The sequence below is a fragment of the Oncorhynchus masou genome, chromosome 29, assembly GCF_036934945.1.
Source record: "Oncorhynchus masou masou isolate Uvic2021 chromosome 29, UVic_Omas_1.1, whole genome shotgun sequence".
In the NCBI taxonomy this organism is placed as follows: Eukaryota; Metazoa; Chordata; class Actinopteri; order Salmoniformes; family Salmonidae; genus Oncorhynchus; species Oncorhynchus masou.
In genome coordinates, this window is record NC_088240.1 from 18,534,746 (window position 1) to 18,562,743 (window position 27,998).

At 43.6% G+C, this 27,998-nt stretch overlaps 1 protein-coding gene and 1 long non-coding RNA gene across 4 annotated transcripts; one reads left to right on the forward strand and one right to left on the reverse strand.

The window, feature by feature from the left end:
- Positions 1–1,329: 1,329 nt before the first annotated feature.
- On the reverse strand, positions 1,330–3,501 carry LOC135519113 (uncharacterized). The gene is made up of 2 exons (XR_010452273.1): positions 2,440–3,501; positions 1,330–2,052 (listed from the first exon to the last, which is right to left on the reverse strand). It is a non-coding gene; the product is annotated as an uncharacterized LOC135519113 (long non-coding RNA).
- A 7-nt stretch (positions 3,502–3,508) lies between these two features.
- Positions 3,509–24,662, forward strand: LOC135519112 (nectin-3-like). Of its 3 annotated transcripts, XM_064944172.1 has the most exons (10): positions 3,548–3,635; positions 3,930–4,011; positions 4,659–5,006; positions 10,923–11,228; positions 11,530–11,632; positions 11,931–12,085; positions 12,611–12,713; positions 12,841–12,871; positions 13,283–13,393; positions 14,100–15,826. In XM_064944172.1, the coding sequence occupies exons 2-10, from the start codon at positions 3,957–3,959 to the stop codon at positions 14,166–14,168; spliced, it is 1,281 nt and encodes a 426-aa protein (XP_064800244.1). In that variant the 5' UTR covers positions 3,548–3,635; positions 3,930–3,956; the 3' UTR covers positions 14,169–15,826. The 3 variants fall into 3 exon arrangements, with proteins under 3 accessions (XP_064800245.1, XP_064800246.1, XP_064800244.1); XM_064944173.1 differs by lacking the exons at positions 3,930–4,011; positions 14,100–15,826 and adding an exon at positions 22,187–24,662 and having other exon boundaries at positions 3,509–3,635; positions 13,283–13,403; XM_064944174.1 differs by lacking the exons at positions 3,930–4,011; positions 14,100–15,826 and adding an exon at positions 16,399–16,810 and having other exon boundaries at positions 3,509–3,635; positions 13,283–13,403.
- The last annotated feature ends 3,336 nt before the right edge of the window (positions 24,663–27,998 follow it).

Here is a 27,998-nt window from a genome sequence, read left to right on the forward strand (position 1 = left end):
TATTAAATATTAACATGGACACACACCACGCTGCGCACTGGTCCGATCTTGACTACTCTTCCTCAGAGGACGAGGAGAACTGTTACACCTGTATTTAACCTCTCTACTGTTATTTTATTGTTGCTCTTTAATTATTTATTTTACACATTTTCTTAATTTTGACTTGTTTTTCGTAAAACTGCATTTTTGGTTAAGAAAAGAAAGGTGCCTTCTGCCCTGATGAAGGTAGGCTAGTCTTCTCCAGGATCCATTGTTCAAGACAGTTACAGTCATTCATTACATTCTAATTGGACTCACATACACTAAGAGAAAAAGGTTCCAGAAGTGTCCTTCTGCTTTCCCCAGAGGATAACCATTTTTGGTTCCAGGTATAATACTTAATACATGGAACCCAATAGGGTTCTACCTGGACCCTAAAAGGGATCTCCTATGGGGACAGCCAGAGAACCCTTTTAAGTATAGTACCATTCTTTCTAAGAGTAGAGTTGGCCTGGACTACAGTTTATTGATATAATCATAGACTGAATTGTACTGTTTCAAGGCATTGTTAATGATGGTTGATGAGTATTACAATATAATATTATTACAATATAATTAGTAAAGCATAATAAACATTAATGAGGTAGCTATATGAGTAGATATAATATGTGGGTGGAATTCAAGTTATACACAATATTGATCATTATTTTGAATTATATTTTAGATTCTTGGCGACAGGGGACTCCTACAGGACCATAGGATTCATCTTCCGAGTTGGACGGTCCACGGTGGCAGGCATTGTCCCCTCTGTGGCACAAGCCATTTGGGACTGTCTGGCTGGTGAATACCTGCCTGTCCCCAAGGAGGAAGACTGGAGGGCCATCGCTGCCGAGTTCCTGGAGAGGTGGAATTTCCCCAACTGTCTTGGCTCCATTGACGGGAATCATGCAGTAATCCAGGCTCCACCGTGCTCAGGTTCGCAGTTCTACAACTACAAGTGTACATATTCAGTTGTACTCTTGGCTGTAGTAGATGCCATCTACTGTTTCCGTGTTGTCGATGTTGGTGCTTACGGCAAGGGAAGTGATGGCAGGACCCTCTGGGACTCTGCCTCTGGCCAGGCACTTCAGGATGGCACCCTGGATATTCCACCACCTGCATCACTCCCTGGGGCTGAAGACCTGGGACCTGTTCCCCATGTCTTCGTCAGCGATGAGGCCTTCCCTTTAAGACCCAACCTCATGAGGCCCTACGCTGGATGTTTTTACTTTCATCTTGTCTTAGATCAGCAAAGGTGTAGGGCAGAAATAAGCAGATTAAGTCTAAATTAGATATTAATAAACAACTGACTATGAAAACATTATAATTTAATAAGTATTCAAGTACAGGAAAGAACATGACAGGTATGCGTGTTGTAAAAATGTTTAAAAAAAATAAAACTATTGAAAGAGTTGTGTGCGTGCGTGCAATTATTATTATTTTTTTAATGAATGTGTAGCCTGTAATCTGTAAGAGAACAACAAGAGCATGTCATTTTGGCACAACTGCAGACCGATACAGGGACTACTCATAAAGCCTAGATGTAGTAGGGGAACTTCAGACATGGCCATAAAGAGAGAGAGGGCAGGGCACTGGAGATCTGAGGTACAAAGAGGTGTGTGTGTGTCTCTGTCTCTGAAAAAAAATTAAATAATATGTAGCCATAACACAGCTAAACAAACAAGTGGCCTCTGGACGTCACGGACCAGTCGATGGAACATAACTTCACAAACAGTTTTAACACCCTGGTTTTCAAGTGGTTTTAAATGAAAGAAATATTGACCTTTAGTCTCATAAGAGACCAAGAGCATCTGTGAAAACTGTGTGAGTTTCAATTCAGAAATGTATGTAACACTAATAATGAATGCTATCCTAAGACTTTATAAACAAATGACTTTATGAATTGACTGAATTTAAAAGGAAGTGACGTGTGTGAAAAGAAAGGTACAATGAGGCAGGTCAAAACAACAACCAGACAACTCCTCTCCTCTTCCTGTCCTTCCTGTGAGCTGGTCGGCTAAATTGACTCTATTTCTGAAAGGGAAGAGAAAAACAACACATACAGGCTTAACATAATATTACACCATAAAATGTGAGATTTATGTTAACTAAATACTGCTTGTATAGTGTAGTTAGTGGCATAAATATAGGAACAGTGTGGTAAAGTTGGTAATACTTGCTGTTTACTCATGGAATTTGTATTTCAGATTAAAAGATGAATATGACAGGCAGATATTTCGACAGCAAACTGTTTTAGGATATTTTCTCACCCAGAAACAACAGCTATACATTTGCCTTATATTAATACTTTGATCTGAAATACCAATTAACCTACATGACCATACTGTCAAAATGACCTACTTTACTTCACTGTCGCAAACTTATGACACTACCTGTGATGTGGAGAGAAAAAAAACGTACAATTGAACTCGGCTTCGAAAAGCATTTTAACCTTGACTGCTGCTTTTCTTTGCTGAGGCAGCCTCTTCAGTGTTGGCACCAGGCTCATGGCAAAGAGGGTCTCTTCATTCTCCTTCCTGTGAGCATCAGGTCCTCAGTGGCCACTTCCGTGAGGTTCATAATAATCTCAGGTGGTCCTAGATCCAGAGGTGCTTCCTCCATTTCATCATCTTCCATGGCTGCACCGGTGGTGGTCATACTCATGTATGATGTTGTAGAGGGTCTCACTCCTCTGGTGGAGGTGATGGTTGCATTTGTAGGTGACGTTGAGGGTCTTGATGCACCGGTGGCGACAACACTTGTGGATGACGTAGTAGAGGGTCTGGCTATAAAATTGCCACTCGTTGCCATGGGCACAATAAATGGATCCACAAAGAATGTGGCAGAAGCGCCAAGGCTGCTGGCCTGAAGCTGCTGACCCAGACCTCTTCTCTTTCTCTGCCCTTCTCTCTCTGATACCTGTCCCTGAGTCCTCTCCACTTCCTCCTACAGTCTTCTTCTACATAGACATGAACATGATAAGCCAAACCATTACCTAGTCTAACTATAGTTTTTAGATAGCTATCATGGACATGTCACCTACTGTTCAGACACACACACACGGTTATCTGACCAAATTATCAGGGGTACAGTAGTATCTACCATTTCTATTACTATTTATCTAGAATACACACTCACACTCTTTCAAACATGATTATTTGGTAAAGGTATCAGGGGTAGTAACTAGCATCATTTATTTGACTATTTATTTCACACACACATATCTCATTGGCTAGGTTAGCTAGCTAGCTAACGCTAACTAGCCACATCTAGCACAAGTTACTACTAAACTGACCTGGCAATCCTACTATCGTGGACACTTGTCTCCAAGCAGCATTTTTGTGTTTATGTAGCTGTCAGCAGTTGTGTCAACAATACACGGTTTTGAGGATACTGCGAAAATGATTCTCTCCTCCATGTGTCCAAGCGCATGCGACCATTTGCAAAAGGTACCTGCATCAGTATAGTTGCCAAGCTGCGCAAAATGTGATGCAGCACTGATGCAATGACGCAGTCGACGTGTTCGAAGCGCAGAATTAAGCTTTTTCCAACCAGAGCGTTTTCCGGCTGCACAAATGGTGTCGCTGCTTCAGCTGAAGAACTTCCATCATTCAAAGGTTTGTGGCCTATTACATTTACTGTTGCATCTGTTTACTTCCATTATTACTGACCAATGTAGGACTGTTGATTTTTGTAATAAGGTGTAGGCTACTTTGCAAGATGTGAATAGTCTCCATCAAGGAGTAATGATTGCAGACCATTGCTCGAATAATTAGCATTGTATTCAACATACTTTAACATTTGATGTAGCTTAGCCTACATAACTGTCGTACATAAAACAATTAATAGGTCCTCATTACAAAACGCCAATCTCAAAATGTAATATAATGCTATTATTACATTTTACGTAGTGCCCCTAGCAATGAGAAGAACAAAGCATGTTACGGAAGCTGTGCTGTGTGATTCTACTCATCGTCCAGAGGGATACAGAAAGTAGGTTTCCGATTGATGTCATAAAATGCCATATTTTTGAGTGCATGTTTTTTTCTCTCTTTTAATGTTGACACAATGCAAGGACAATAACAACCACAAAACCCCACCATTCAATTGCAGTCCTGGTACTTTTAGGGTACGATAAGGCACACACACATTAGCTCAGTATGTTTACTATGTTTTTAAATCATTATGTTTACTGTTTTTACCTCAGCATGTTTACGATGTGTTTAACTCAGTATGTTTTGAGACATGCTGAGCATGCCCAAGTATCTAGGGATGTCTTGAATATCTTACTCTTGATTAAGTGTAAGAATAGAGTCAGGGCTTTTGGCGTATTATTCTAATAACATGTTCATTAAGTAGTTTCAGCCTAGACTGGACCCAGATCAGTGCGTGCTTTAGCCATCTCATCTGACTATGGCTGTCCAAATGGGGTTAGGGTCAAAGATTGAGCAACTGGCACATTTGTTGTTGCAATAGCCACATTTCAGCATCAATTGGATTTCATAGTTCATAGCACAGCTAAATACTAATAATGGTCTTGTCTGTGTGTTTAGTTATCATCTCTTGTTTATTAGAGTTCATAAGCATCTATTCTACAGGTCTCTTTTGGAATGTTTTTTAGGCTTGTGTTTTCTCTTCAGGTACACGTGTGATTGGAGGATGGAGGACTGTGTTACTGGGGGAGGATGTGGACTTATCCTGCAGACTGATAGAGACAGACGAGGAGCTTGAACAGATAACATGGCAGAAGAGTACTTTGGAAGAAACACAGAACCATAATTTTATGCTGATTAATCTCGATGGGGTTGCTAAGTTTATTGCACCGAATGGATTGACAGGTAGAGTCCAGTTTATTGGGAACCCATCAGAAAACCTTGGATCTATTCGAATAACTGCTGTCCGACTGTTGGATGAAGGCACCTTCACATGTATCTTCAGTGTTTTCCCCAGTGGAGCATACAATACAGACATACCTCTGACTGTGCTAGGTAAGAACTCTTCCTTCACTCTTTGATTCGCTGTTTCTACTTTTGAAATTCTAGAAAGACTGCGTGTGATAACCAACACTCGACAGCTAAAAAGTTGGTTGGTACATGTTTGATTTGATCTTTTATCAACAATACAAAACATACAAACAACTACATCATACATACAAACATCTACAGCACACCCGCCAGACCCACTAGCCTCCACCCCTATTTTCAGCACACGTAACACCTTCTGCCACATGGCTTGAAACAGCACGATTTTGTTTCTCCGTCGCCCACGCTCTTTCAATTTTTTAAAATTAATAAAGCATTTGACCTTTCCATTTCGTGAAAAACGGAGGATTGTCTTAATTCCAGCTTTTGTGTGTGTGTTTTTTTTTTTTTAGATTATTGATGAGAAGAGTATTGTCCTAACCCATCGGGTATCTCATTGCACCCTCATATGTCATGTCTTGAAATATACAGACGGACAAATTAATAGTATCTTTACATTGCAGTACCTCTGCATCTTTCCAACTCTGCCCATTACTTTTGAATTTTGTAACATTCCCAGAAAGCATGAGTCATTAGTATTTTTGCACCTCAGACATGACTGCCGTTGTGCGGTAGAATTTGTGAATTTTGTGACCTGTATTTAAATTCAATTTTTTTATTTATACTGGATTAAGCGTACATTTTTGTTAACTGTAATCTCGTTAGTTATGTTCCAACCTTCCCTCCATCTTGTGCCAATATCAGTTATTTGAAATCTTCCAAAAGTTTATATTGTCTGTTGAAAAGGCTCTCTGCAAGGTTTTGTAAATCTTACCAATCATATGAACATCCTTTTCTGACTCATAGGATTGATTCCCTCAAAATAGCTCTGATGTCCAAAAGATTTCTAATTGAAATGTTGTGAAATAGATATTTTTAAACATCGACATTGGTCAACCCAAAATAGCTTTTTAAAGCGGTCATGGAAATGAATGTATTTCCTATTACCAAGTCATTTATGGTTCCTATGCCTTTAGTTTTCCATGTGGGGCTATTTATCGATGAATTCTGAAAAGCTACCCAAGGATTGTTCCATAAGATTGTGTTTCTGAAAAGGTATCTGTCACGTTCTGACCCTAGTTCTTGTGTTATTTGTTTGTTTTGGTTGGTCAGGATGTGAGTTGGGTGGGCATTCTATGTTTTGTGTTTCTAGGTTGGTTTTCTGTGTTCGACATAGTATGGTTCTCAATCAGAGGCAGTGTAACGGTTTTCTGTAGGCGAAGGAGAGTCGGACCAAAATGCAGCGTGTAGATTGCGATCCATGTTTAATGAAAACGTAAAACACGAATCAATACAGATAATACAAAACAAAAAGAACGTAACGAAAACCGAAACAGCCTATACTAGTGTAAACTAACATAGAGACAGGAACAAGGACACTAAGAACAATCACCCACGAAACACACAAAGAATATGGCTACCTAAATATGGTTCCCAATCAGAGACAACGATAATCACCTGACTCTGATTGAGAACCGCCTCAGGCAGCCAATGACTATGCTATACACCCCACACAACCCCAAGATGAAACACACCACAAATAAACCCATGTCACACCCTGGCCTGACCCAATACATGAAGATAAACATAATAAATATAGACCAGGGCGTGACAGAACCCCCCCCCTCCCCCCCCTAAGGTGCGGACTCCCGGACGCACATCAAAACAATAGGGAGGGTCCGGGTGGGCGTCTGTCCATGGTGGCGGCTCCGGCGCGGGACGTGGAACCCACTCTATAAATGTCTTTGTCCCCCCTCCTCGCGTCCTAGGATCGTCCACCTTCGCCGCCGACCATGGCCTAGTAGTCCTCACCCAGAATCCCACTGGACTGAGGGGCAGCTCGGGACTGAGGGGCAGCTCGGGACAGAGGGGCAGCTCGGGGCAGAGGGGCAGCTCGGGGCAGAGACAGCTCGGGACTGAGGGGAAGCCCGGCACTGAGAGGAAGCCCGGCACTGAGAGGAAGCCCGGCACTGAGAGGAAGCCCGGCACTGAGAGGAAGCCCAGCACTGAGAGGAAGCTCAGCCAGGTATTTGGATCCGGCAGATCCTGGCTGGTTGACAGTTCTGGCAGATCCTGGCTGACTGGCAGATCTGGAAGAGTCTGGTTGACTGGCAGATCCGGAAGAGTCTGGCTGACTGGCAGATCCGGAAGAGTCTGGCTGACTGGCAGATCTGGAAGACTCTGGCTGACTGGCAGATTTGGAAGAGTCTGGCTGACTGGCGGATCTGGAAGAGTCTGGCTGACTGGCGGATCTGGAAGAGTCTGGCTGACTGGCGGATCTGGAAGAGTCTGGCTGACTGGCGGATCTGGAAGAGTCTGGCTGACTGGCGGATCTGGAAGAGTCTGGCTGACTGGCGGATCTGGAAGAGTCTGGCTGACTGGCGGATCTGGAAGAGTCTGGCTGACTGGCGGATCTGGAAGAGTCTGGCTGACTGGCAGATCTGGAAGAGTCTGGCGGATCTGGAAGAGTCTGGTTGACTGGCAGATCTGGAAGAGTCTGGCTGACTGACGGATCTGGCTGCTCCATGCTGACTGGCGGCTCTGGCTGCTCCATGTAGACTGACAGCTCTGGCGGCTTCTTGCAGACTGACAGCTCTGGCTGCTCCATGCAGACTGGCAGCTCCATGCAGACTGACAGCTCCTTGCAGACTGACAGCTCCTTGCAGACTGGCAGTTCCTTGCAGACTGACAGCTCCATGCAGATTGGCAACTCCGGCTGCTCCATGCAGACTGACAGCTCCATGCAGACTGGCGTCTCCGGCTGTTCCATGAAGACTGACAGCTCTGGCTGCTCCATGTAGACTGACAGCTCTGGCTGCTCCATGTAGACTGACAGCTCTGGCTGCTCCATGTAGACTGACAGCTCTGGCTGCTCCATGCAGACTGACAGCTCTGGCTGCTCCATGCAGACTGACATCTCTGGCTGCTCCATGCAGACTGACATCTCTGGCTGCTCCATGTAGACTGACAGCTCTGGCTGCTCCATGCAGACTGACACTAAGGACAATCACCCACGAAACACACAAAGAATATGGCTACCTAAATATGGTTCCCAATCAGAGACAACGATAATCACCTGACTCTGATTGAGAACCGCCTCAGGCAGCCAATGACTATGCTATACACCCCACACAACCCCAAGACGAAACACACCACAAATAAACCCATGTCACACCCTGGCCTGACCCAATAAATGAAGATAAACATAATAAATATAGACCAGGGCGTGACAGGCAGGTGTCGTTAGTTGTCTCTGATTGAGAATCATACTTAGGTAGCCTGGGTTTCACTGTTATTTTGCGGGTGATTGTTTCCGTGTCTGTGTTTTTCACCACACGGTACTGTTTCGGTTTTCGTTCGTTTCGTTCGTTTATTATTTTGGTATTCATAGTGTTCAGTTTATGTTTTCTTAAATAAACAACCATGGACACTTCCCACGCTGTGCATTGGTCCTCCGATCCTTTTCACTGTAAGGGAAAACCCTTACAGTATCCAGCATTGTTCCATAAGTTTGTGTTTTTAGGCAGTGATATTGGTTCTTGTAAAATGTTTCATTTTTTTCATATTCTTAACTATGAAGTTGTTAATGTTCTTAGCTTCAGCCTTTGCAAATAGATCCGTGAAAAGATTCTGTTGATGAACATGTGCATCTTCAAAATGTAGCCAACCCATTGTTCCTCTTTAGTGCATTTATATGTCGCAAGTAAAAGCCTTGTTGAGCGTGCTGATACAATTCCAAGTCTGGAAGGTTAAAGCAACCCTCAGACTTAGGAAGATGTAAAACTTTCCTTTCTAGTCTTCAAATTTTATTTGCCCATATAAAGTCTAGTATTACCAAGTATACTTTTTACATAAATAAATAGCCATTTCATTCTAAAGAGGTAGGTTCATTATTCAAATGAAGCAAGAGTCAGAGACCTTATCTACAGGTTTTAAATTGCCATGGAAAATCCATCTTCCCTACACTTAGAAATAATAGTTCCAAAGGAGTTCTTTCCAGAGGGATAGGATTCTACATTTAACCTTATCTTAACAGTTTTTGAAAGAAAGGGTTCTTTAATGTTTCCTTGGAAGGCAATAAGGACTCTTTGGAAGGCAAGAAAGGACATATAACCCTACTGAATTTTATAAGACTTTCATTGTATTATTATAATGTTTTTTAAACTTTAACATCAGGAGTTCCAGTAATCTCATGAATTTCAAAACATGTTTTAAACTGTATGTACAGTATATGGCAATATTTGTACATACAATCTGTGCCTTTACTACTATAGCCCATAGAAACACATTCACTAATGGTAAAAAAGACAGTCAAAGAATATATCTGGAAGATTTAAGAAAGCTCAGGAAATATATTTCTATTTGTTAACACTTTCTGAAGGCACTGTATATATATTATTTCTGGTGTAGAGTAAAACACTCAACCACGCCCATCATTATCATATTTCTCAGCGTGCTCTATTGGAGGTAGATTTTTATTTATTTCAATATCTGTGTTTTTGCAAGTCCAGTGATTAGTATATTAATATTATGCTACACTAAGATAAATAACATGTATTTTTCAAAATGAATCCAATCTGTTACAAGTTGGATTTATTGCATCCATTACTGAGAAAGTTAGTCCAGTTCAGATGATTTAGGTAGTCTTATTTATCAGTCTACCCTGGCAGTCATTCTGAATGCAAGTTGGATTTATTGCACCCATTACTGAGAAAGTTATTCCAGTTCAGATGATTTAGGTAGTCTTATTTATCAGTCTACTCTGGCAGCCATTCTGAATGCAAGTTGCGGGTGATTAAAAGTTGCAATTGTTTTACATCCTCAGTGGCTGGACTCCAATAGCAATTACACATTAGTTTCCAAGCCAGCATAATGTGACCTGCAGGCCTGATGTGGCCTGTGAAGCATGAGTTTCCTTTTTAGGGTTTAACTAGGCACTCAAAGAAAGGCTTTATGATATATACTGTATGTAATGCATTGTCATAAAGAGTTTAATTTGAAAGGCTAATAAGGTTGGTGGAACCGTTCATAGAGGGTTCTAGAAGGATTCCTTCAAAGATATGTGTTCTTGGGCAGCAGGTAGCCTAGCGGTTAGAGCATTGGGCCAGTAACCGAAAAGGTAGCTGGTTTGAATACCTGAGCCAACAAAGTAAAAAATCTGATGTGCGCTTGAGCAAGACACTTAACCCTAATTTCCAGTGGTGATGTACTACTATTGCTAACCCTATAAAAAACACATTTCACTGCACATCTGGTGTATGTGACAGTACATGGAAGCAGCCTTCTATGGAAGCAGTCTACATAGAGGGTTGTAACCCTCTTCCAAGGGTTCTAACAAGCACCAAGAAGGGTTCCCATATGGGGACAAACCAAAAAACACTATATTGTTGCATTTAGTGCCTTTTTCCTAAGAGTGTATCCTCTTACTCAAGCTGTAACCAGGAGAGCACGGGCATTAATAGTTTACCTAATGGTGGAACAGATGTTGGAATATATACTATATACAGCATCCCTTAATGGCATAATCACTGGGCAGTGATTGCTTTTCAGTGGAACTGTTGAAAATGAGTAACAGCTTTAGTGGTGTGTGAAACTTAATACCTCAGGTGCAGGTAACTGTCATCAGGGTGAGTTAAAACCTGATAACTGGATTTGACCAAACCTACAATACAGTAAATGTATAGCTACTAATGATGTATATTGCAATTGGCCAGATAGAGAACATGAAAGGGTTTATTTAAAGTTTGTTGGTCATGTGACATGAGCATTTGAACAAGTTTCACATGACGGGCTGTGCGTGTGTGTTTGGTATTTTTTTCCACATTTATAATTAGTGACTTGTTCATGTTTTATGTTCTCTGTTGGTTTGTGTTCTGATCATAGTTCCACCAGTAGTGAGTGTGACAGTTGATGTTGCTCCTGCCATTGGAGAGAATGAGGTTGTCTTGGCAACCTGCGTGGCTGCTGGTGCCAAGCCACAGGCAGAAGTGACATGGAAGACGGGTGAATTCGGCAGTTTGTTGAGGACGGTGACCAACTCCACCCAGCACACTAATGGCACCACCACAGTACTCAGCCACCTGCTCGGGGTACCAACCAAGGCAGCCAATCAGCAGCAGGTCCAGTGTGTGGTCAACCAGTCTGCCCTGGTAACGGAGAAGACCTACAACTACAGCATAAACATCCACTGTAAATATATTCTACTACCACTGTCCTACACTACCACTATCCTACACTGAGGCACACAAGTGGTATTGACCTTAACCCGCTTTCATTGTACTGCTCTACTGTAAGTAATCTATCAAACTGAAATGAAGGAAGACCAGGTTCACAAACAAAATTCTTAGTGTTGCCTCATCTGTGGATTAAAGTTTCACCCCTGCCCACTGCTCAGGGCCTGTAGTGTCATTGTTATGGGTCTGTCTTGGTATGAGTGTAGGTCTATTTACATTCTATATCTGCAGTATCTGTAACCATTTCTCTCTTTCAGATCCACCTCAGTCAGTGAACATTACCCTTAGTGAGGCCTCTAAAGCCACAGTCTTCCTTTGTGTAGCAGACAGCAACCCACACCCCAACTACTCCTGGAGCAGGTACTGACTCCTATGTAAACTAGTTCAAACCAGTTTAAATGTAAATGTTAGGTACACTTGTTTAAACATATGAAACAGATTATCTTGCAGCTTCAGTATGTTCATATATTATGCTGGTAGTCAAATTATGCCTTTGCCTATCTCACACACACTCACACAAAGCCCTTCTCCTCCTCTCTCTCTCTCTCTCTCTCTCTCTCTCTCTCTCTCTCTCTCTCTCTCTCTCTCTCTTTCTCTCTCTCTCTCTCTCTCTCTCTCTCTCTCTCTCTCTCTCTCTCTCTCTCTCTCTCTCTCCCAGAGTGGTCCAGCCATGGCCTGGGTCTTCAGTGACAGCTGAGGGAGACAAACTGCACCTCCTCAGTCTCAGCTCTGAGCTGAATGGTCTCTATGTCTGTGAGGCCTCCAACCCCTACGGACGAGCCACTGGCTCCCTCTATGTACACATATCCTCTGGTGAGAAGCACCTGAGAGAGTGAGACACACACACACACTATTCATACTGGTTGCTTAACTAGTTGCTTATGCTGTTTTATAAGATGCTTAGAATTGTTATATGATTGATTGATTGATTGATATATTGAATACTTTATTGTCCCATAGGGAATTTTGCCTGGCAACAATATTGGCATTCCTGGCATACATATAAAACACATATATGAGGTTGAGAAATGTGTTGTAGCATGGATAACAAAGTTGAGCCAGATGTTCACTTATCTTTCACTTCATGTGTTAATATCATATGTATGGCCTTATTCCCCTTTCTACAGAAAGGTACTGTATAACCATTACTAAGATGGTCATAATACACACATATATCTTACTGTATATGTACATGTCTTATAACCTGGTATTATCTCTTTGTTTTCTGCAGGAAAGTTTTTGCATTGGAGCCATGATGGTTGCTTGGGCAACATGATTACATGTAATTATAAATACAGACTGTTTCTTATATTAACTGTATCTCCTCTCTCTTCACAGAGACCTCTGCTGCCTGTTGGGTTCTACTCGTTGTTATTCTCTGTCTGATTGTTGCTGTGGCTGCACTCATATGGTACCGGTGCAAATACAGACAGTTTCCTAGGTAATATCAACTACCGTAATATCATGAACTGATTTTGCATTGTAAAAAGAATGCATTTGCATTAGATGAACATATATTGATTTTGCTCAAGTTAATATATTTTCTTTTCCTGGACTGTACTTTCCAGGAGTTCATTCATGGCCAAGGCACCAGAACAGGTATGCTGTGAGTAGTGAGTAGGTACAGATGTAGGATCTTAATTTGAGTCAGTTTGCTACAGCAGGAAAATAATCGTTTAGTAACAGGAAATGTGAATTATTATGAAAATTATAATTCATAGACATTTTTGTAAGGGTTGATACATTTTTCATGAGGAAAAACTCATCTGGAATTTCAAAGTGGAAATTGCAAACTTTTGAAGATTTTTTAAACCTCAAATACACTACAAGTGTTAACTGTCCTACATTGCAGGGAAGTTCTCCAGTTCCCTCAACTGGGTGATCAAATTAAGTTGCTACATATGTATTTCACTGTCCTCCATTGTTTTGTGACTAAACTTATGAATTAGGTTTCTCATTAGCCACTAGTTTCTATGTAATGATACTGTAATAATGTCTGTTTGATTCCAGACTGTATCAGTATCTTCCAAGACGAGGAGACATGACAAGGTTGCGGAAGGTGAAGATGACTCATTGACTGCAACTGTCCAAACCAGGAAGGAGCCTGAGGAAGAGGAAGAAGTATCATGATGTATGGAACAATATACCTTACCTTTTTTTGGAAACATTTTATTTTTACTTTGTATTATTCCAAATGTTTTTCATGTTTGATAGATTGTCTGTTCATTAAGTATATTTATTGTGTCAGCTCGAAGAAATCGCCGGACAGGTTTTAAGTGAATGCCAGAAAAATCTCATTCGCCAATGTTCTAACCATCTGCAAAGAATAGGCACATTATCCCTAGTGGCGCAGTGGTCTAAGGCACTAGAGATCCTGGTTTGAGTACAGGCTCTGTCACGACTGGGAGACCCATGGAGTGGAGCACAATTGGCCGGGTTAGGGGAGGGTTTGGCTGGCAGAGATGTCCTTCTCCCATCGCGCTAGAATGACTCCTGTGGTGGGCTGGGAGCATGCACGCTGACACGGTCGCCAGGTGTACAGTGTTTCCTCTGACACATTGGTGTGGCTGGCTTCCGGGTAAAGCAGGCATTGTGTCAAGAAGCAGTGTGGCTTGGTTTTGTTGCGTTTCAGAGGACGCATAGCTCTTGGCCTTTGCCTCTCCCGAGTCTGTACGGGAGTTGCAGCGATGAGACAAGACAGTAACTACCAATTGGATACCACGAAATTGTGGAGAAAAATATATAAAATAAAACAGAATTAGCACATTCTCCAACCATCTAATGAACAATATCTTCTAGGTCATTGGAAACCTTGACTCCACCACAGCTTCACCCAGTGCTGGTCCTTGTTTCAGAGTTTTGTTCCCCTCTCGTGGACTCCACCTTGTCATGGTGAAGGGTCTTTGTTGCTTCAGTGGGAATAACAACTCTCCTGTATTGATGTACAGTATGTATGTATGTATGTACGGTGCTTTCAATGGGTGTTCATACCCATTGACTTATTCCATATTTTGTTGTGTTACAGCCTGAATTTCAAATGGATTAAAAAAATGTTTCTCACTCATCTACACATAATGACAAAGTGAAAACATATTTCTTGAAATGTTTGCATATTTATTGTAAATGAAATGCAGAAATATCTCATTTACAGTGCCTTGCGAAAGTATTCGGCCCCCTTGAACTTTGCGACCTTTTGCCACATTTCAGGCTTCAAACAAAGATATAAAACTATTTTTTTGTGAAGAATCAACAACAAGTGGGACACAATCATGAAGTGGAACGACATTTATTGGATATTTCAAACTTTTTTAACAAATCAAAAACTGAAAAATTGGGCGTGCTCTCCAGAAGTTCAGTGAGGATCTCTGAATGATCCAATGTTGACCTAAATGACTAATGATGATAAATACAATCCACCTGTGTGTAATCAAGTCTCCGTATAAATGCACCTGCACTGTGATAGTCTCAGAGGTCGGTTAAAAGCGCAGAGAGCATCATGAAGAACAAGGAACACACCAGGCAGGTCCGAGATACTGTTGTGAAGAAGTTTAAAGCCGGATTTGGATACAAAAGATTTTCCAAGCTTTAAACATCCCAAGGAGCACTGTGCAAGCGATAATATTGAAATGGAAGGAGTATCAGACCACTGCAAATCTACCAAGACCTGGCCGTCCCTCTAAACTTTCAGCTCATACAAGGAGAAGACTGATCAGAGATGCAGCCAAGAGGCCCATGATCACTCTGGATGAACTGCAGAGATCTACAGCTGAGGTGGGAGACTCTGTCCATAGGACAACAATCAGTTGTATATTGCACAAATCTGGCCTTTATGGAAGAGTGGCAAGAAGAAAGCCATTTCTTAAAGATATCCATAAAAAGTGATATTTAAAGTTTGCCACAAGCCACCTGGGAGACACACCAAACATGTGGAAGAAGGTGCTCTGGTCAGATGAAACCAAAATTGAACTTTTTGGCAACAATGCAAAATGTTATGTTTGGCGTAAAAGCAACACAGCTCATCACCTTGAACACACCATCCCCACTGTCAAACATGGTGGTGGCAGCATCATGGTTTGGGCCTGCTTTTCTTCAGCAGGGACAGGGAAGATGGTTAAAATTGATGGGAAGATGGATGGAGCCAAATACAGGACCATTCTGGAAGAAAACCTGATGGAGTCTGCAAAAGACCTGAGACTGGGACGGAGATTTGTCTTCCAACAAGACAATGATCCAAAACATAAAGCAAAATCTACAATGGAATGGTTCAAAAATAAACATATCCAGGTGTTAGAATGGCCAAGTCAAGTCCAGACCTGAATCCAATCGAGAATCTGTGGAAAGAACTGAAAACTGCTGTTCACAAATGCTCTCCATCCAATCTCACTGAGCTCGAACTGTTTTGCAAGGAGGAATGGGAAAGATTTTCAGTCTCTCGATGTGCAAAACTGATAGAGACATACCCCAAGCGACTTACAGCTGTAATCGCAGCAAAAGGTGGCGCTACAAAGTATTAACTTAAGGGGGCTGAATAATTTTGCACGCCCAATTTTTCAGTTTTTGATTTGTTAAAAAAGTTTGAAATATCCAATAAATGTCGTTCCACTTCATGATTGTATCCCACTTGTTGATTCTTCACAAAAAAATACAGTTTTATATCTTTATGTTTGAAGCCTGAAATGTGGCAAAAGGTCGCAAAGTTCAAGGGGGCCGAATACTTTCGCAGGGCACTGTACATACGGGAGTTGCAGCGATGAGATAGAACTGTAACTACCGATTGGATACCACGGAATTGCGGAGAAAAAGGGGTCAAAAGTTTTTTTAATTATACCAAAATAAAGCACATTCTCACAATAAGCACAATTGTCACGCCCTGGTCGAAATATATTATGTTTATCTTCATTTATTTGGTCAGGCCAGGGTGTGACATGGGTTTTTGTGGTGTGTTTTGTCTTGGGGTGTGTAGGCATAGTCTATGGCTGCCTGAGGCGGTTCTCAATCATAGGCTGTATAGGTTTTCACGTTCCGTTTGTTGTTTTGTATAGTAAGTTATTTCATGTCTCGTTCATTTACATTAAAGAACATGAGTAACCACCACGCTGCATTTTGGTCCGCTTCTCCTTCAACAGATGAACGCCGTTACAGAATCACCCACCACAACAGGACCAAGCGGCGTGGTAACAGGCAACAGCCGCAGCAGGAGCAGCGTAACAAGACTTTCTGGACTTGGGAGGAAATCCTCGACGGGAGAGGACCCTGGGCTAAACCAGGGGAGTGTAGCCACCCCAAGGTGCAGCAGGAGAAGGAATGGACATGGGAGGACGAATTGTTCGGAGTAGGACCCTGGGATCAGCCTGGAGAATATCGCCGCCCCAAAGAAGAAATTGGAGGAGAGAGTAATGAGGGAGTTGCTGTGTTGGTGCTTTAAGCATGATATTCGCCCGACGGAGCGTGTCGGGGATTTGATGGCACCTGGGTCAGCGCTCCATACTCGTCCAGGCCTCCTGTGCACCTTCCTAGCCTTACACGTCCTGTGCCAGCACTGCTCTCAAGGTCTCCAGTACGCCTTCACGGTCTAGCCCATCCTGTGCCACCTTCACACACCAGCCCTCCGGTGGCAGCTCCCCGCACCAGGCTTCCTGTGCGTGTCCTCGGCCCAGTACCACCAGTGCCAGCACCACGCATCAGACCTACAGTGCGCCTCGCCTCTCCAGCGCTGCCGGAGCCTCCCGCCTGTTCAGCGCTGCCGGAGCCTTTCTCCTCTCCTGCGCTGCCGGAGTCTCACGCCTGTTCAGCGCAGCCAGAGCCTTCCTCCTCTACAGCGCTGCTGGAGTCTCCCGCCTGTTCAGCGCTGCCAGAGCCTTCCTCCTCTACAGCGCTGCTGGAGTCTTCTGCCTGTTCAGCGCAGCCAGAGCTGTCAGTCTGCATGGAGCTGCCAGAGCTGCCAGTCTGCATGGAGCAGCCAGAGCTGTCAGTCTGCATGGAGCAGCCAGAGCTGCCAGTCTGCATGGAGCAGCCAAAGCTGTCAGTCTGCATGGAGCTGCCAGTCTGCAAGGAGCTGCCAGTCTGCAAGGAGCTGCCAGTCAGCAAGGAGCAGCCAGTCAGCATGGAGCAGTCAGATCCGTCAGTCTGCCAGGATCCGCCAGTCAGCCAGACTCTTCCAGATCTGCCAGTCAGCCAGACTCTTCCAGATCTGCCAGTCAGCCAGACTCTTCCAGATCTGCCAGTCAGCCAGACTCTTCCAGATCTGCCAGTCAGCCAGACTCTTCCAGATCTGCCAGTCAGCCAGACTTCCAGATCTGCCAGTCAACCAGACTCCTCCAGATCTGCCAGTCAACCAGACTCTTCCAGATCCGCCAGTCAGCCAGACTCTTCCAGATCCGCCAGTCAGCCAGGATCTGCCAGATCCGCCAGTCAGCCAGGATCTGCCAGATCCGCCAGTCAGCCAGGATCTGCCAGATCCGCCAGTCAGCCAGGATCTGCCGGATCCAACTACCTGCCTGAGCTTCCTCTCAGTGCTGGGCTTCCTCTCAGTGCTTGGCTTCCTCTCAGTGCCGAGCTTCCCCTCAGTCCCGAGCTCCCCCTCAGTCCCGAGCTTCCCCTCAGTCCCGAGCTACCCCTCAGTCCCGAGCTGCCTCAGTCCCGAGCTGCCCCTCAGTCCCGAGCTGCCCCTCAGTCCCGAGCTGCCCCTCAGTCCCGAGCTGACCCTCAGTGCCGAGCTGCCCCTCAGTCCAGTGGGGTTCTGGGTGAGGACTACTAGGCCATGGTCGGCGGCGAGGGTGGACTATCCTAGGACGCGAGGAGGAGGGACTAAGACACTTATTTAGGGGGGTCCATGTCCCGCACCGGAGCCGCCACCATGGACAGACGCCCACCCGGACCATCCCTATTGTTTTGATGTCCGTCCGGGAGTTCCCCACCTTAGGGGGGGGGTTCTGTCGCGCCCTGGTCGAAATATATTATGTTTATCAAATCAAATTTTATTTGTCACATTCACATGGTTAGCAGATGTTAATGCGAGTGTAGCGAAATGCTTGTGCTTCTAGTTCCGACAATGCAGTAATACCCAACAAGTAATCTAACTAACAATTCCTAAACTACTGTCTTATACACAGTGTAAGGGGATAAAGAATATGTACATAAGTATATATGAATGAGTGATGGTACAGAGCAGCATAGGCAAGATACAGTAGATGGTATCGAGTACAGTATATACATATGAGATGAGTATGTAAACAAAGTGGCATAGTTAAAGTGGCTAGTGGTACATGTATTACATAAGGATGCAGTCGATGATATAGAGTACAGTATATACGTATGCATATGAGATTCATAATGTAGGGTAAGTAACATTATATAAGGTAGCATTGTTTAAAGTGGCTAGTGATATATTTACATCATTTCCCATCAATTCCCATTATTAAAGTGGCTGGAGTTGAGTCAGTGTCAGTGTGTTGGCAGCAGCCACTCAATGTGTGGTGGCTGTTTAACAGTCTGATGGCCTTGAGATAGAAGCTGTTTTTCAGTCTCTCGGTCCCAGCTTTGATGCACCTGTACTGACCTCGCCTTCTGGATGATAGCGGGGTGAACAGGCAGTGGCTCGGGTGGTTGATGTCCTTGATGATCTTTATGGCCTTCCTGTAACATCGGGTGGTGTAGGTGTCCTGGAGGGCAGGTAGTTTGCCCCCGGTGATGTGTTGTGCAGACCTCACTACCCTCTGGAGAGCCTTACGGTTGAGGGCGGAGCAGTTGCCGTACCAAGCGGTGATACAGCCCGCCAGGATGCTCTCGATTGTGCATCTGTAGAAGTTTGTGAGTGCTTTTGGTGACAAGCAGAATTTCTTCAGCCTCCTGAGGTTGAAGAGGCGCTGCTGCGCCTTCTTCACGATGCTGTCTGTGTGAGTGGACCAATTCAGTTTGTCTGTGATGTGTATGCCGAGGAACTTAAAACTTGCTACTCTCTCCACTACTGTTCCATCGATGTGGATAGGGGGTGTTCCCTCTGCTGTTTCCTGAAGTCCACAATCATCTCCTTAGTTTTGTTGACGTTGAGTGTGAGGTTATTTTCCTGACACCACACTCCGAGGGCCCTCACCTCCTCCCTGTAGGCCGTCTCGTCGTTGTTGGTAATCAAGCCTACCACTGCTGTGTCGTCCGCAAACTTGATGATTGAGTTGGAGGCGTGCGTGGCCACGCAGCCGTGGGTGAACAGGGAGTACAGGAGAGGGCTCAGAACGCACCCTTGTGGGGCCCCAGTGTTGAGGATCAGCGGGGAGGATATGTTGTTACCTACCCTCACCACCTGGGGGCGGCCCGTCAGGAAGTCCAGTACCCAGTTGCACAGGGCGGGGTCGAGACCCAGGGTCTCGAGCTTGATGACGAGCTTGGAGGGTACTATGGTGTTGAATGCCGAGCTGTAGTCGATGAACAGCATTCTCACATAGGTATTCCTCTTGTCCAGATGGGTTAGGGCAGTGTGCAGTGTGGTTGAGATTGCATCGTCTGTGGACCTATTTGAGCGGTAAGCAAATTGGAGTGGGTCTAGGGTGTCAGGTAGGGTGGAGGTGATATGGTCCTTGACTAGTCTCTCAAAGCACTTCATGATGACGGAAGTGAGAGCTACAGGGCGGTAGTCGTTTAGCTCAGTTACCTTAGCTTTCTTGGGAACAGGAACAATGGTGGCCCTCTTGAAGCATGTGGGAACAGTAGACTGGTATAGGGATTGATTGAATATGTCCGTAAACACACCAGCCAGCTGGTCTGCGCATGCTCTGAGGGCGCGGCTGGGGATGCCGTCTGGGCCTGCAGCCTTGCGAGGGTTAACACGTTTAAATGTTTTACTCACCTAGGCTGCAGTGAAGGAGAGACCGCATTTTTCTGTTGTAGGCAGTGTCAGTGGCACTGTATTGTCCTCAAAGCGGGCAAAAAAGTTATTTAGTCTGCCTGGGAGCAAGACATCCTGGTCCGTGACTGGGCTGGATTTCTTCCTGTAGTCCGTGATTGACTGTAGACCCTGCCACATGCCTCTTGTGTCTGAGCCGTTGAATTGGGATTCTACTTTGTCTCTGTACTGACGCTTAGCTTGTTTGATAGCCTTACGGAGGGAATAGCTGCATTGTTTGTATTCAGTCATGTTACCAGACACCTTGCCCTGATTGAAAGCAGTGGTTCGCGCTTTCAGTTTCACGCGAATGCTGCCATCAATCCAAGGTTTCTGGTTAGGGAATGTTTTAATCGTTGCTATGGGAACGACATCTTCAACGCAAGTTCTAATGAACTTGCACACCGAATCAGCGTATTCGTCAATGTTGTTATTTGACGCAATACGAAACATGTCCCAGTCCACGTGGTGGAAGCAGTCTTGGAGTGTGGAGTCAGCTTGGTCGGACCAGCGTTGGACAGACCTCAACGTGGGAGCTTCTTTTTTAAACTTTTGTCTGTAGGCAGGTATCAGCAAAATGGAGTCGTGGTCAGCTTTTCCGAAAGGGGGGCGGGGCAGGGCCTTATATGCGTCGCGGAAGTTAGAGTAACAGTGATCCAAGGTTTTCCGCCCCTGGTTGCGCAATCGATATGCTGATAAAATTTAGGGAGTCTTGTTTTCAGATTAGCCTTGTTAAAATCCCCGACAACAATGAGTGCAGCCTCCGGATAAATGGTTTCCAGTTTGCAAATAAAGTTTGTTCAGAGCCATCGATGTGTCTGCTTGGGGGGGGGGGATATATACGGCTGTGATTATAATCGAAGAGAATTCTCTTGGTAGATAATGCGGCCTATATTTGATTGTGAGGAATTCTAAATCAGGTGAACAGAAGGATTTGAGTTCCTGTATGTTTCTTTCATCGCACTATGCCTCGTTAGCCATAAGGCATACACCCCCACCCCTCTTCTTACCAGAAAGGTGTTTGTTTCTGTCGGCGCGATGCGTGGAGAAACCCGTTGGCTGCACCGCTTCGGATAGCGTCTCTCCAGTGAGCCATTTTTCCGTGAAGCACAGAACGTTACAGTCTCTGATGTCCCTCTGGAATGCTACCCTTGCTCGGATTTCATCAACCTTGTTGTCAAGAGACTGGACATTGGCAAGAAGAATGCTAGGAAGTGGGGCACGATGTGCCCGTCTCCGTAGTCTGACCAGAATACCGCCACGTTTCCCTCTTTTTCAGAGTCGTTTTTTTGGGTCGCTGCATGCGATCCATTCCGTTGTCCTGTTTGTAAGGCAGAACACAGGATCCGCGTCGCGAAAAACATATTCTTGGTCGTACTGATGGTGAGTTGACGCTGATCTTATATACAGTAGTTCTTCTCGACTGTATGTAATGAAACCTAAGATGACCTGGGGTACTAATGTAAGAAATAACACCTAAAAAAAACAAAAAACTGCATAGTTTCCTAGGAACGCGAAGCGAGGCGGCCATCTCTGTCGGCGCCGGAAGTATCTTCATTTATTTGGTCAGGCCAGGGTGTGACATGGGTTTTTGTGGTGTGTTTTGTCTTGGGGGTGTGTAGCATAGTCTATGGCTGCCTGAGGCGGTTCTCAATCAGAGTCAGGTGATTATCGTTGTCTCTGATTGGGAACCATATTTAGGCAGCCATATGTTTTGAGTATTTCGTGGGTGATTGTTCCTGTCTCTGTGTTTGTTGTCACCAGATAGGCTGTATAGGTTTTCACGTTCCGTTTTGTTGTTTTGTTTGTTTGTATAGTAAGTTATTTCATGTCTCGTTCATTTTCATTAAAGAACATGAGTAACCACCACGCTGCATTTTGGTCCGCTTCTCCTTCAACAGACGAACGCCGTTACAACAATAAGCACATTAAACACCAATAAGCACATTCTCCAACCATTTAATGAACAATATCTTCTAGAACATTGGAAACCTCGACTCCATCACCTCTTCACCCAGTGCTGGTTCTCGTTTCAGATTTTTGTTCCCCTCTCGTGGACTCCGCCTTGCCGTGGTTGAGGGGCTTTGCTGCTTCAGCGGGAACAACAACCCTCCTGTACAGTATGAATGTACAGTATGTATGTACAGTGCTTTCAGAAAGTATTCATACCCCTTGACTTGTTCCATATTTTGATGTGTTGCAGCCTGAATTTCAAATGGATAAAAATTACACATAATAACCCATAATGACAAAGTGAAAACATATTTTTTGAAATGTTTGCACATTTATTGAAAATTAAATACCTAAATATCTAATTTACATAAGTAATCACACACATAAGTCAATACATGCTAGAATCACCTTTAGCAGTAAGTCTTTCTGGGTAAGTCTCTAAAAGCTTTGCGCACCTGGATTGTACAATATTTGGACATTATTACAATTTGTTAAGCTCTGTCAAGTTGGTTGTTGATCATTGCTAGACAGCCATTTTCAAGTCTTACCATAGATTTTCAAACCAATTTAAGTAAAAAGTAGGCCACTCCCGAACATGTAGTGTCGTCTTGGTACGTAACTCCAATGTATATTTGGTCTTGTGTTTTAGGTTATTGTTCTGCTGTAATGGGAATTTGTCTCCCAGTATCTGGAAATCAGACTGAACCAGGTTTTTCTCTAGGACACTGCCTGTGCATAGCTCTATTCCATTTATTTTAATACAAAAAAAACTCCTTGCCGATGACAAGCATACCCATAACATGATGAAGCCACCACCATGCTTGAAAATACAGTATGAAGAGTGGTTCTCAGCTATGTTTTGTGTTGGATTTGCCAAAAAATCATAATACTTTGTATTCAGGACATAACATTAATTTCTTTTCACTTTAGGATGCATGTTTTGGAATATTTTTTTCTGTAGAAAGTTTCCTCCTTTTCACTCTGTCATTTAGGTTAGAATTGTGGAGTAACTACAATGTTGTTGATCCATCCTCAGTTTTCTCCTATCACACCACTAAACTCTGTAACTGTTTCAAAAACACAATTGGTCTAATGATGAAATCCCTGAGCGGTTTCCTTCCTCGACTACGGCAACTGAGTTAGGAAGGACGCCTGTATCTTTGTAGTGACTGTGTATTGATACACCATCCAAAGTGTAATTAATAACTTCACCATGCTCAAAGGGATATTCAATGTGTCTGCTTTTTTTTACCAGTCCACCAATAGGTGCCCTTCTTTGCAAGGCATTGGAAAACTTCCATGGTCTTTGTGGTTCAATCTGTTTGAAATGCACTGCTCGACTGAGGGACCTTATAGTAACTGTATGTGTGGAGTACAGAGATGAGGTAGTCATTCAAAAAATAATTTGAAACACTATTATTGGACACAGCGTGAGTCCATTTAACTTATGTGACTTGTGTGACTTATGTGACCTTATTTAGGCTTGCCAAAACAAAGGAGTTGAATAATTATTGACTCAAGAGATTTCAGCTTTTCATGTATTTATTTAATCATATATCCACTTTGACATTATGGGGTATTATGTGTATTCTAGTGACACAACATCTAAATGTAATACATATTACATTCAGACTGTAACACAAGTAAATGTAGAAAATGTCAAGGGGTGTGAATACTTTCTGAATGAACTGTACTGTAAGTGTTGAAGCCAACTAAAGGGAGCCTTGGTATAAGCTAAATTACATATGTATAAAATGGAAAACCTTGTCAGTTACAGCTAATATTAACACAGCTTTGGCTAATGGTACTTCTTGCGGCGGCTCCAAAATGAATTCCTTTATATTATGCGGTTATGCTGTTTTGGTACAGGGAGCAGCAACCATGAAACCAAGTGGTCCACTGGGAACAGAAGCTCCACTAACAGCCGCCTTATGATCCACGCATTAACCCTATCCCTCATGAACCCTGTATTATTTGTTGTTTTAGATTAGTATTAGCGTAGCATGGCATTTTTGGCCACCAGTAGTTACTGTAAGTAGTTAGTAGTTACAATGCAAGTATTTTCACTGCATTAGTAGTTACAATGCAAGTATTTTCACTGCATTAGTAGTTACAATGCAAGTATTTTCACTACATTAGTAGTTACAATGCAAGTATTTTCACTACATTAGTAGTTACCATGCAAGTATTTTCACTACATTAGTAGATAGAATGCCAGTGGTTTACTACGTTAGTAGTCAAGTGTCACGTTCTGACCTTAGTTCCTTTTTTATGTCTCTGTGTTAGGTTGGTCAGGGCGTGAGTTGGGGTGGGTAGTCTATGTTCTTTTTTCTATGTTATATTTCTATGTGTTTGGCCTAGTATGGTTCTCAATCAGAGGCAGGTGTCGTTCGTTGTCTCTGATTGAGAATCATACTTAGGTAGCCTGTTTTCCCCATTTTGGTGGTGGGTGTTTAATTTCTGTTTAGTGTCTGTTCACCTGGCAGAACTGTTTCGTTTTCTCTTCGTTGTTATTTTGTGTAGTGTTAAGTTTTTCAATTAAAATATGACGAACATTTACCACGCTGCATTTTGGTCCTCCTCTCCTTCCACCAACGACAATCGTTACATCAAGGCCTTGCTTTGGTTAGTGCACTGTAATGTCCTTGTTTTTCAGCCTTGAAAATAGGAACACACAGGGACAAGCTGTTGCTTGGAGTTGGCCTCTTATTAAGTTGAAACTTAAAGAGGAACGTAGTCTGCACACCTGCCTTTTCTGAACACAATAATGAGTGCCTTTTTTTAATCAACAATGAGAGGCAGGAGTGTGGGTTTAGGGATGGTGGGTGGTGTGTGTGTGTACAGTACTAGTCTGTACATGTCTTTGTTAATTGTTTGGTTGCTAATTAAACATACACTACCGTTCAAAAGTTTGGGGTCACTTAGAAATATCCTTGTCACATTGTTTGTCCATTAAAATAACATGAAAGTGATCAGAAATACAGTGTAGACATTGTTAATGTTGTAAATGACTATTGCAGCTGGAAATGGCAGATTTTTAATGGGATATCTACATAGGCATACAGAGGCCCATTATCAGCAACCATCACTCCTGTGTTCCATTGGCAAGTTGTGTTAGCTAATCCAAGTTTATCATTTTAAAAGGCTAATTGATCATTAGAAACCCATTTTGCAATTATGTTAGCACAGATGAAAACTGGTGCTGATTAAAGAAGCAATAAAAATTGCCTTCTTTAGACAAGTTCAGTATCTGGAGCATCAGCGTTTATAGGTTCGATTACAGGCTCAAAATGGCCAGAATCAAATAACTTTCTAAATCAAATCACATCAAATGCATTTGTCACATACACATGGTTAGCAGATGTTCATGCGAGTGTAGCGAAATGCTTGTGCTTCTAGTTCCGACTGTGCAGTAATAACCAACGAGTAATCAAACTAACAATTCCAAAACTACTACCTTATACACAAGTGTAAAGGGATAAAGAATATGTACATAAATATATATTAATGAGTGATGGTACAGAGCGGCATAGGCAAGATGCAGTAGATGGTATCGAGTACAGTATATACATCTGAGATGAGTATGTAAACAAAGTGGCATAGTTTAAAGTGGCTAGTGATACATGTATTACATAAAGATGGGGTAGATGATATAGAGTACAGTATATAAGTATACATATGAGATGAATAATGTAGGGTATGTAAACATTATATTAAGTAGCATTGTTTAAAGTGGCTAGTGATATATTTTACATCAATTCCCATCAATTCCCATTATTAAAGTGGCTGGAGTTGAGTCCGTATGTTGGCAGCAGCCACTCAATGTTAGTGGTGGCTGTTTAACAGTCTGATGGCCTTGAGATAGAAGCTGTTTTTCAGTCTCTCGGTCCCAGCATTGATGCACCTGTACTGACCTCGCCTTCTGGATGATAGTGGGGTGAACAGGCAGTGGCTCGGGTGGTTGTTGTCCTTGATGATCTTTATGGCCTTCCTGTGACATCGGGTGGTGTAGGTGTCCTGGAGGGCAGGTAGTTTGCCCCCGGTGATGCGTTGTGCAGACCTCACTACCCTCTGGAGAGCCTTACAGTTGTGGGCGGAGCAGTTGCCGTACCAGGCGATGATGCAGCCCGACAGGATGCTCTCGATTGTGCATCTGTAGAAGTTTGTGAGTGCTTTTGGTGACAAGCCAAATTTCTTCAGCCTCCTGAGGGTGCTGTCTGTGTGGGTGGACCAATTCAGTTTGTCTGTGATGTGTAAGCCGAGGAACTTAAAACTTAATACCCTCTGCACTAATGTCCCATCGATGTGGATAGGGGGGTGTTCCCTCTGCTGTTTCCTGAAGTCCACAATCATCTCCTTAGTTTTGTTGACGTTGAGTGTGAGGTTAGAGTGGAGATGTTGTTACCTACAACTCACCACCTGGGGGCGGCCTGTCAGGAAGTCCAGTACCCAGTTGCACAGGGCGGGGTCGAGACCCAGGGTCTCGAGCTTGATGACGAGTTTGGAGGGTACTATGGTGTTAAATGCTGAGCTGTAGTCGATGAACAGCATTCTCACATAGGTATTCCTCTTGTCCAGATGGGTTAGGGCAGTGTGCAGTGTGGTTGACATTGCATCGTCTATGGACCTATTTGGGCGGTAAGCAAATTGGAGTGGATCTAGGGTGTCAGATAGGGTGGAGGTGATATGGTCCTTGACTAGTCTCTCAAAGCACTTCATGACGACGGAAGTGAGTGTTACGGGGCGGTAGTCGTTTAGCTCAGTTACCTTAGCTTTCTTGGGAACAGGAACAATGGTGGCCATCTTGAAGCATGTGGGAACAGCAGACTGGTATAAGGATTGATTGAATATGTCCGTAAACACACCAGCCAGCTGGGCTGCGCATGCTCTGAGGGTGCGGCTGGGGATGCCGTCTGGGCCTGCAGCCTTGCGAGGGTTAACACGTTTAAATGTTTTACTCACCTCGGCTGCAGTGAAGGAGAGTCCGCATGTTTTGGTTGCGGGCTGTGTCAGTGGCACTGTATTGTCCTCAAAGCGGGCAAAAAGTTATTTAGTCTGCCTGGGATCAAGACATAATGGTCCGTGACTGGGCTGGTTTTCTTTTTGTAATCCGTGATTGACTGTAGACCCTGCCACATACCTCTTGTGTCTGAGCCGTTGAATTGCGATTCTACTTTGTCTCTATACTGACGCTTAGCTTGTTTGATTGCCTTGCGGAGGGAATAGCTACACTGTTTGTATTCAGTCATGTTTCCGCTCACCTTAACCTGATTAAAAGCAGTGGTTCGCACTTTCAGTTTTACGCGAATGCTGCCATCAATCAACGGTTTCAGGTTTGCGAATGTTTTAATCGTTGCTATGGGAACGACATCTTCAACGCACGTTCTAATGAACTCGCACACCGAATCAGCGTATTCGTCAATGTTGTTGTTTGACGCAATACGAAACATATCCCATTCCATGTGATGGAAACAGTCTTGGAGCGTGGCATCAGATTGGTCAGACCAGCGTTGAACAGACTTCAGCGCGGGAGCTTCTTGTTTTAGCTTCTGTCTGTAGACAGGGAGCAACAAAATGGAGTCATGGTCAGCTTTTCCGAAAGGAGGGCGGGGGAGGGCCTTATATGTGTCGCGGAAGTTAGAATAGCAATGATCCAAGGTTTTACCAGCCCTGGTTGCGCAATCGATATACTGATACAATTTAGGGAGTCTTGTTTTCAGATGAGCCTTGTTAAAATCCCCAGCTACAATGAATGCAGCCTCATGATATGTGGATTCCAGTTTGCAAAGAGTCAAATAAAGTTCGTTCAGAGCCATCGATGTGTCTGCTTGGGGGGGGAATATATACGGCTGTGATTATAATTGAAGAGAATTCCCTTGGTAGATAATGCGGTCG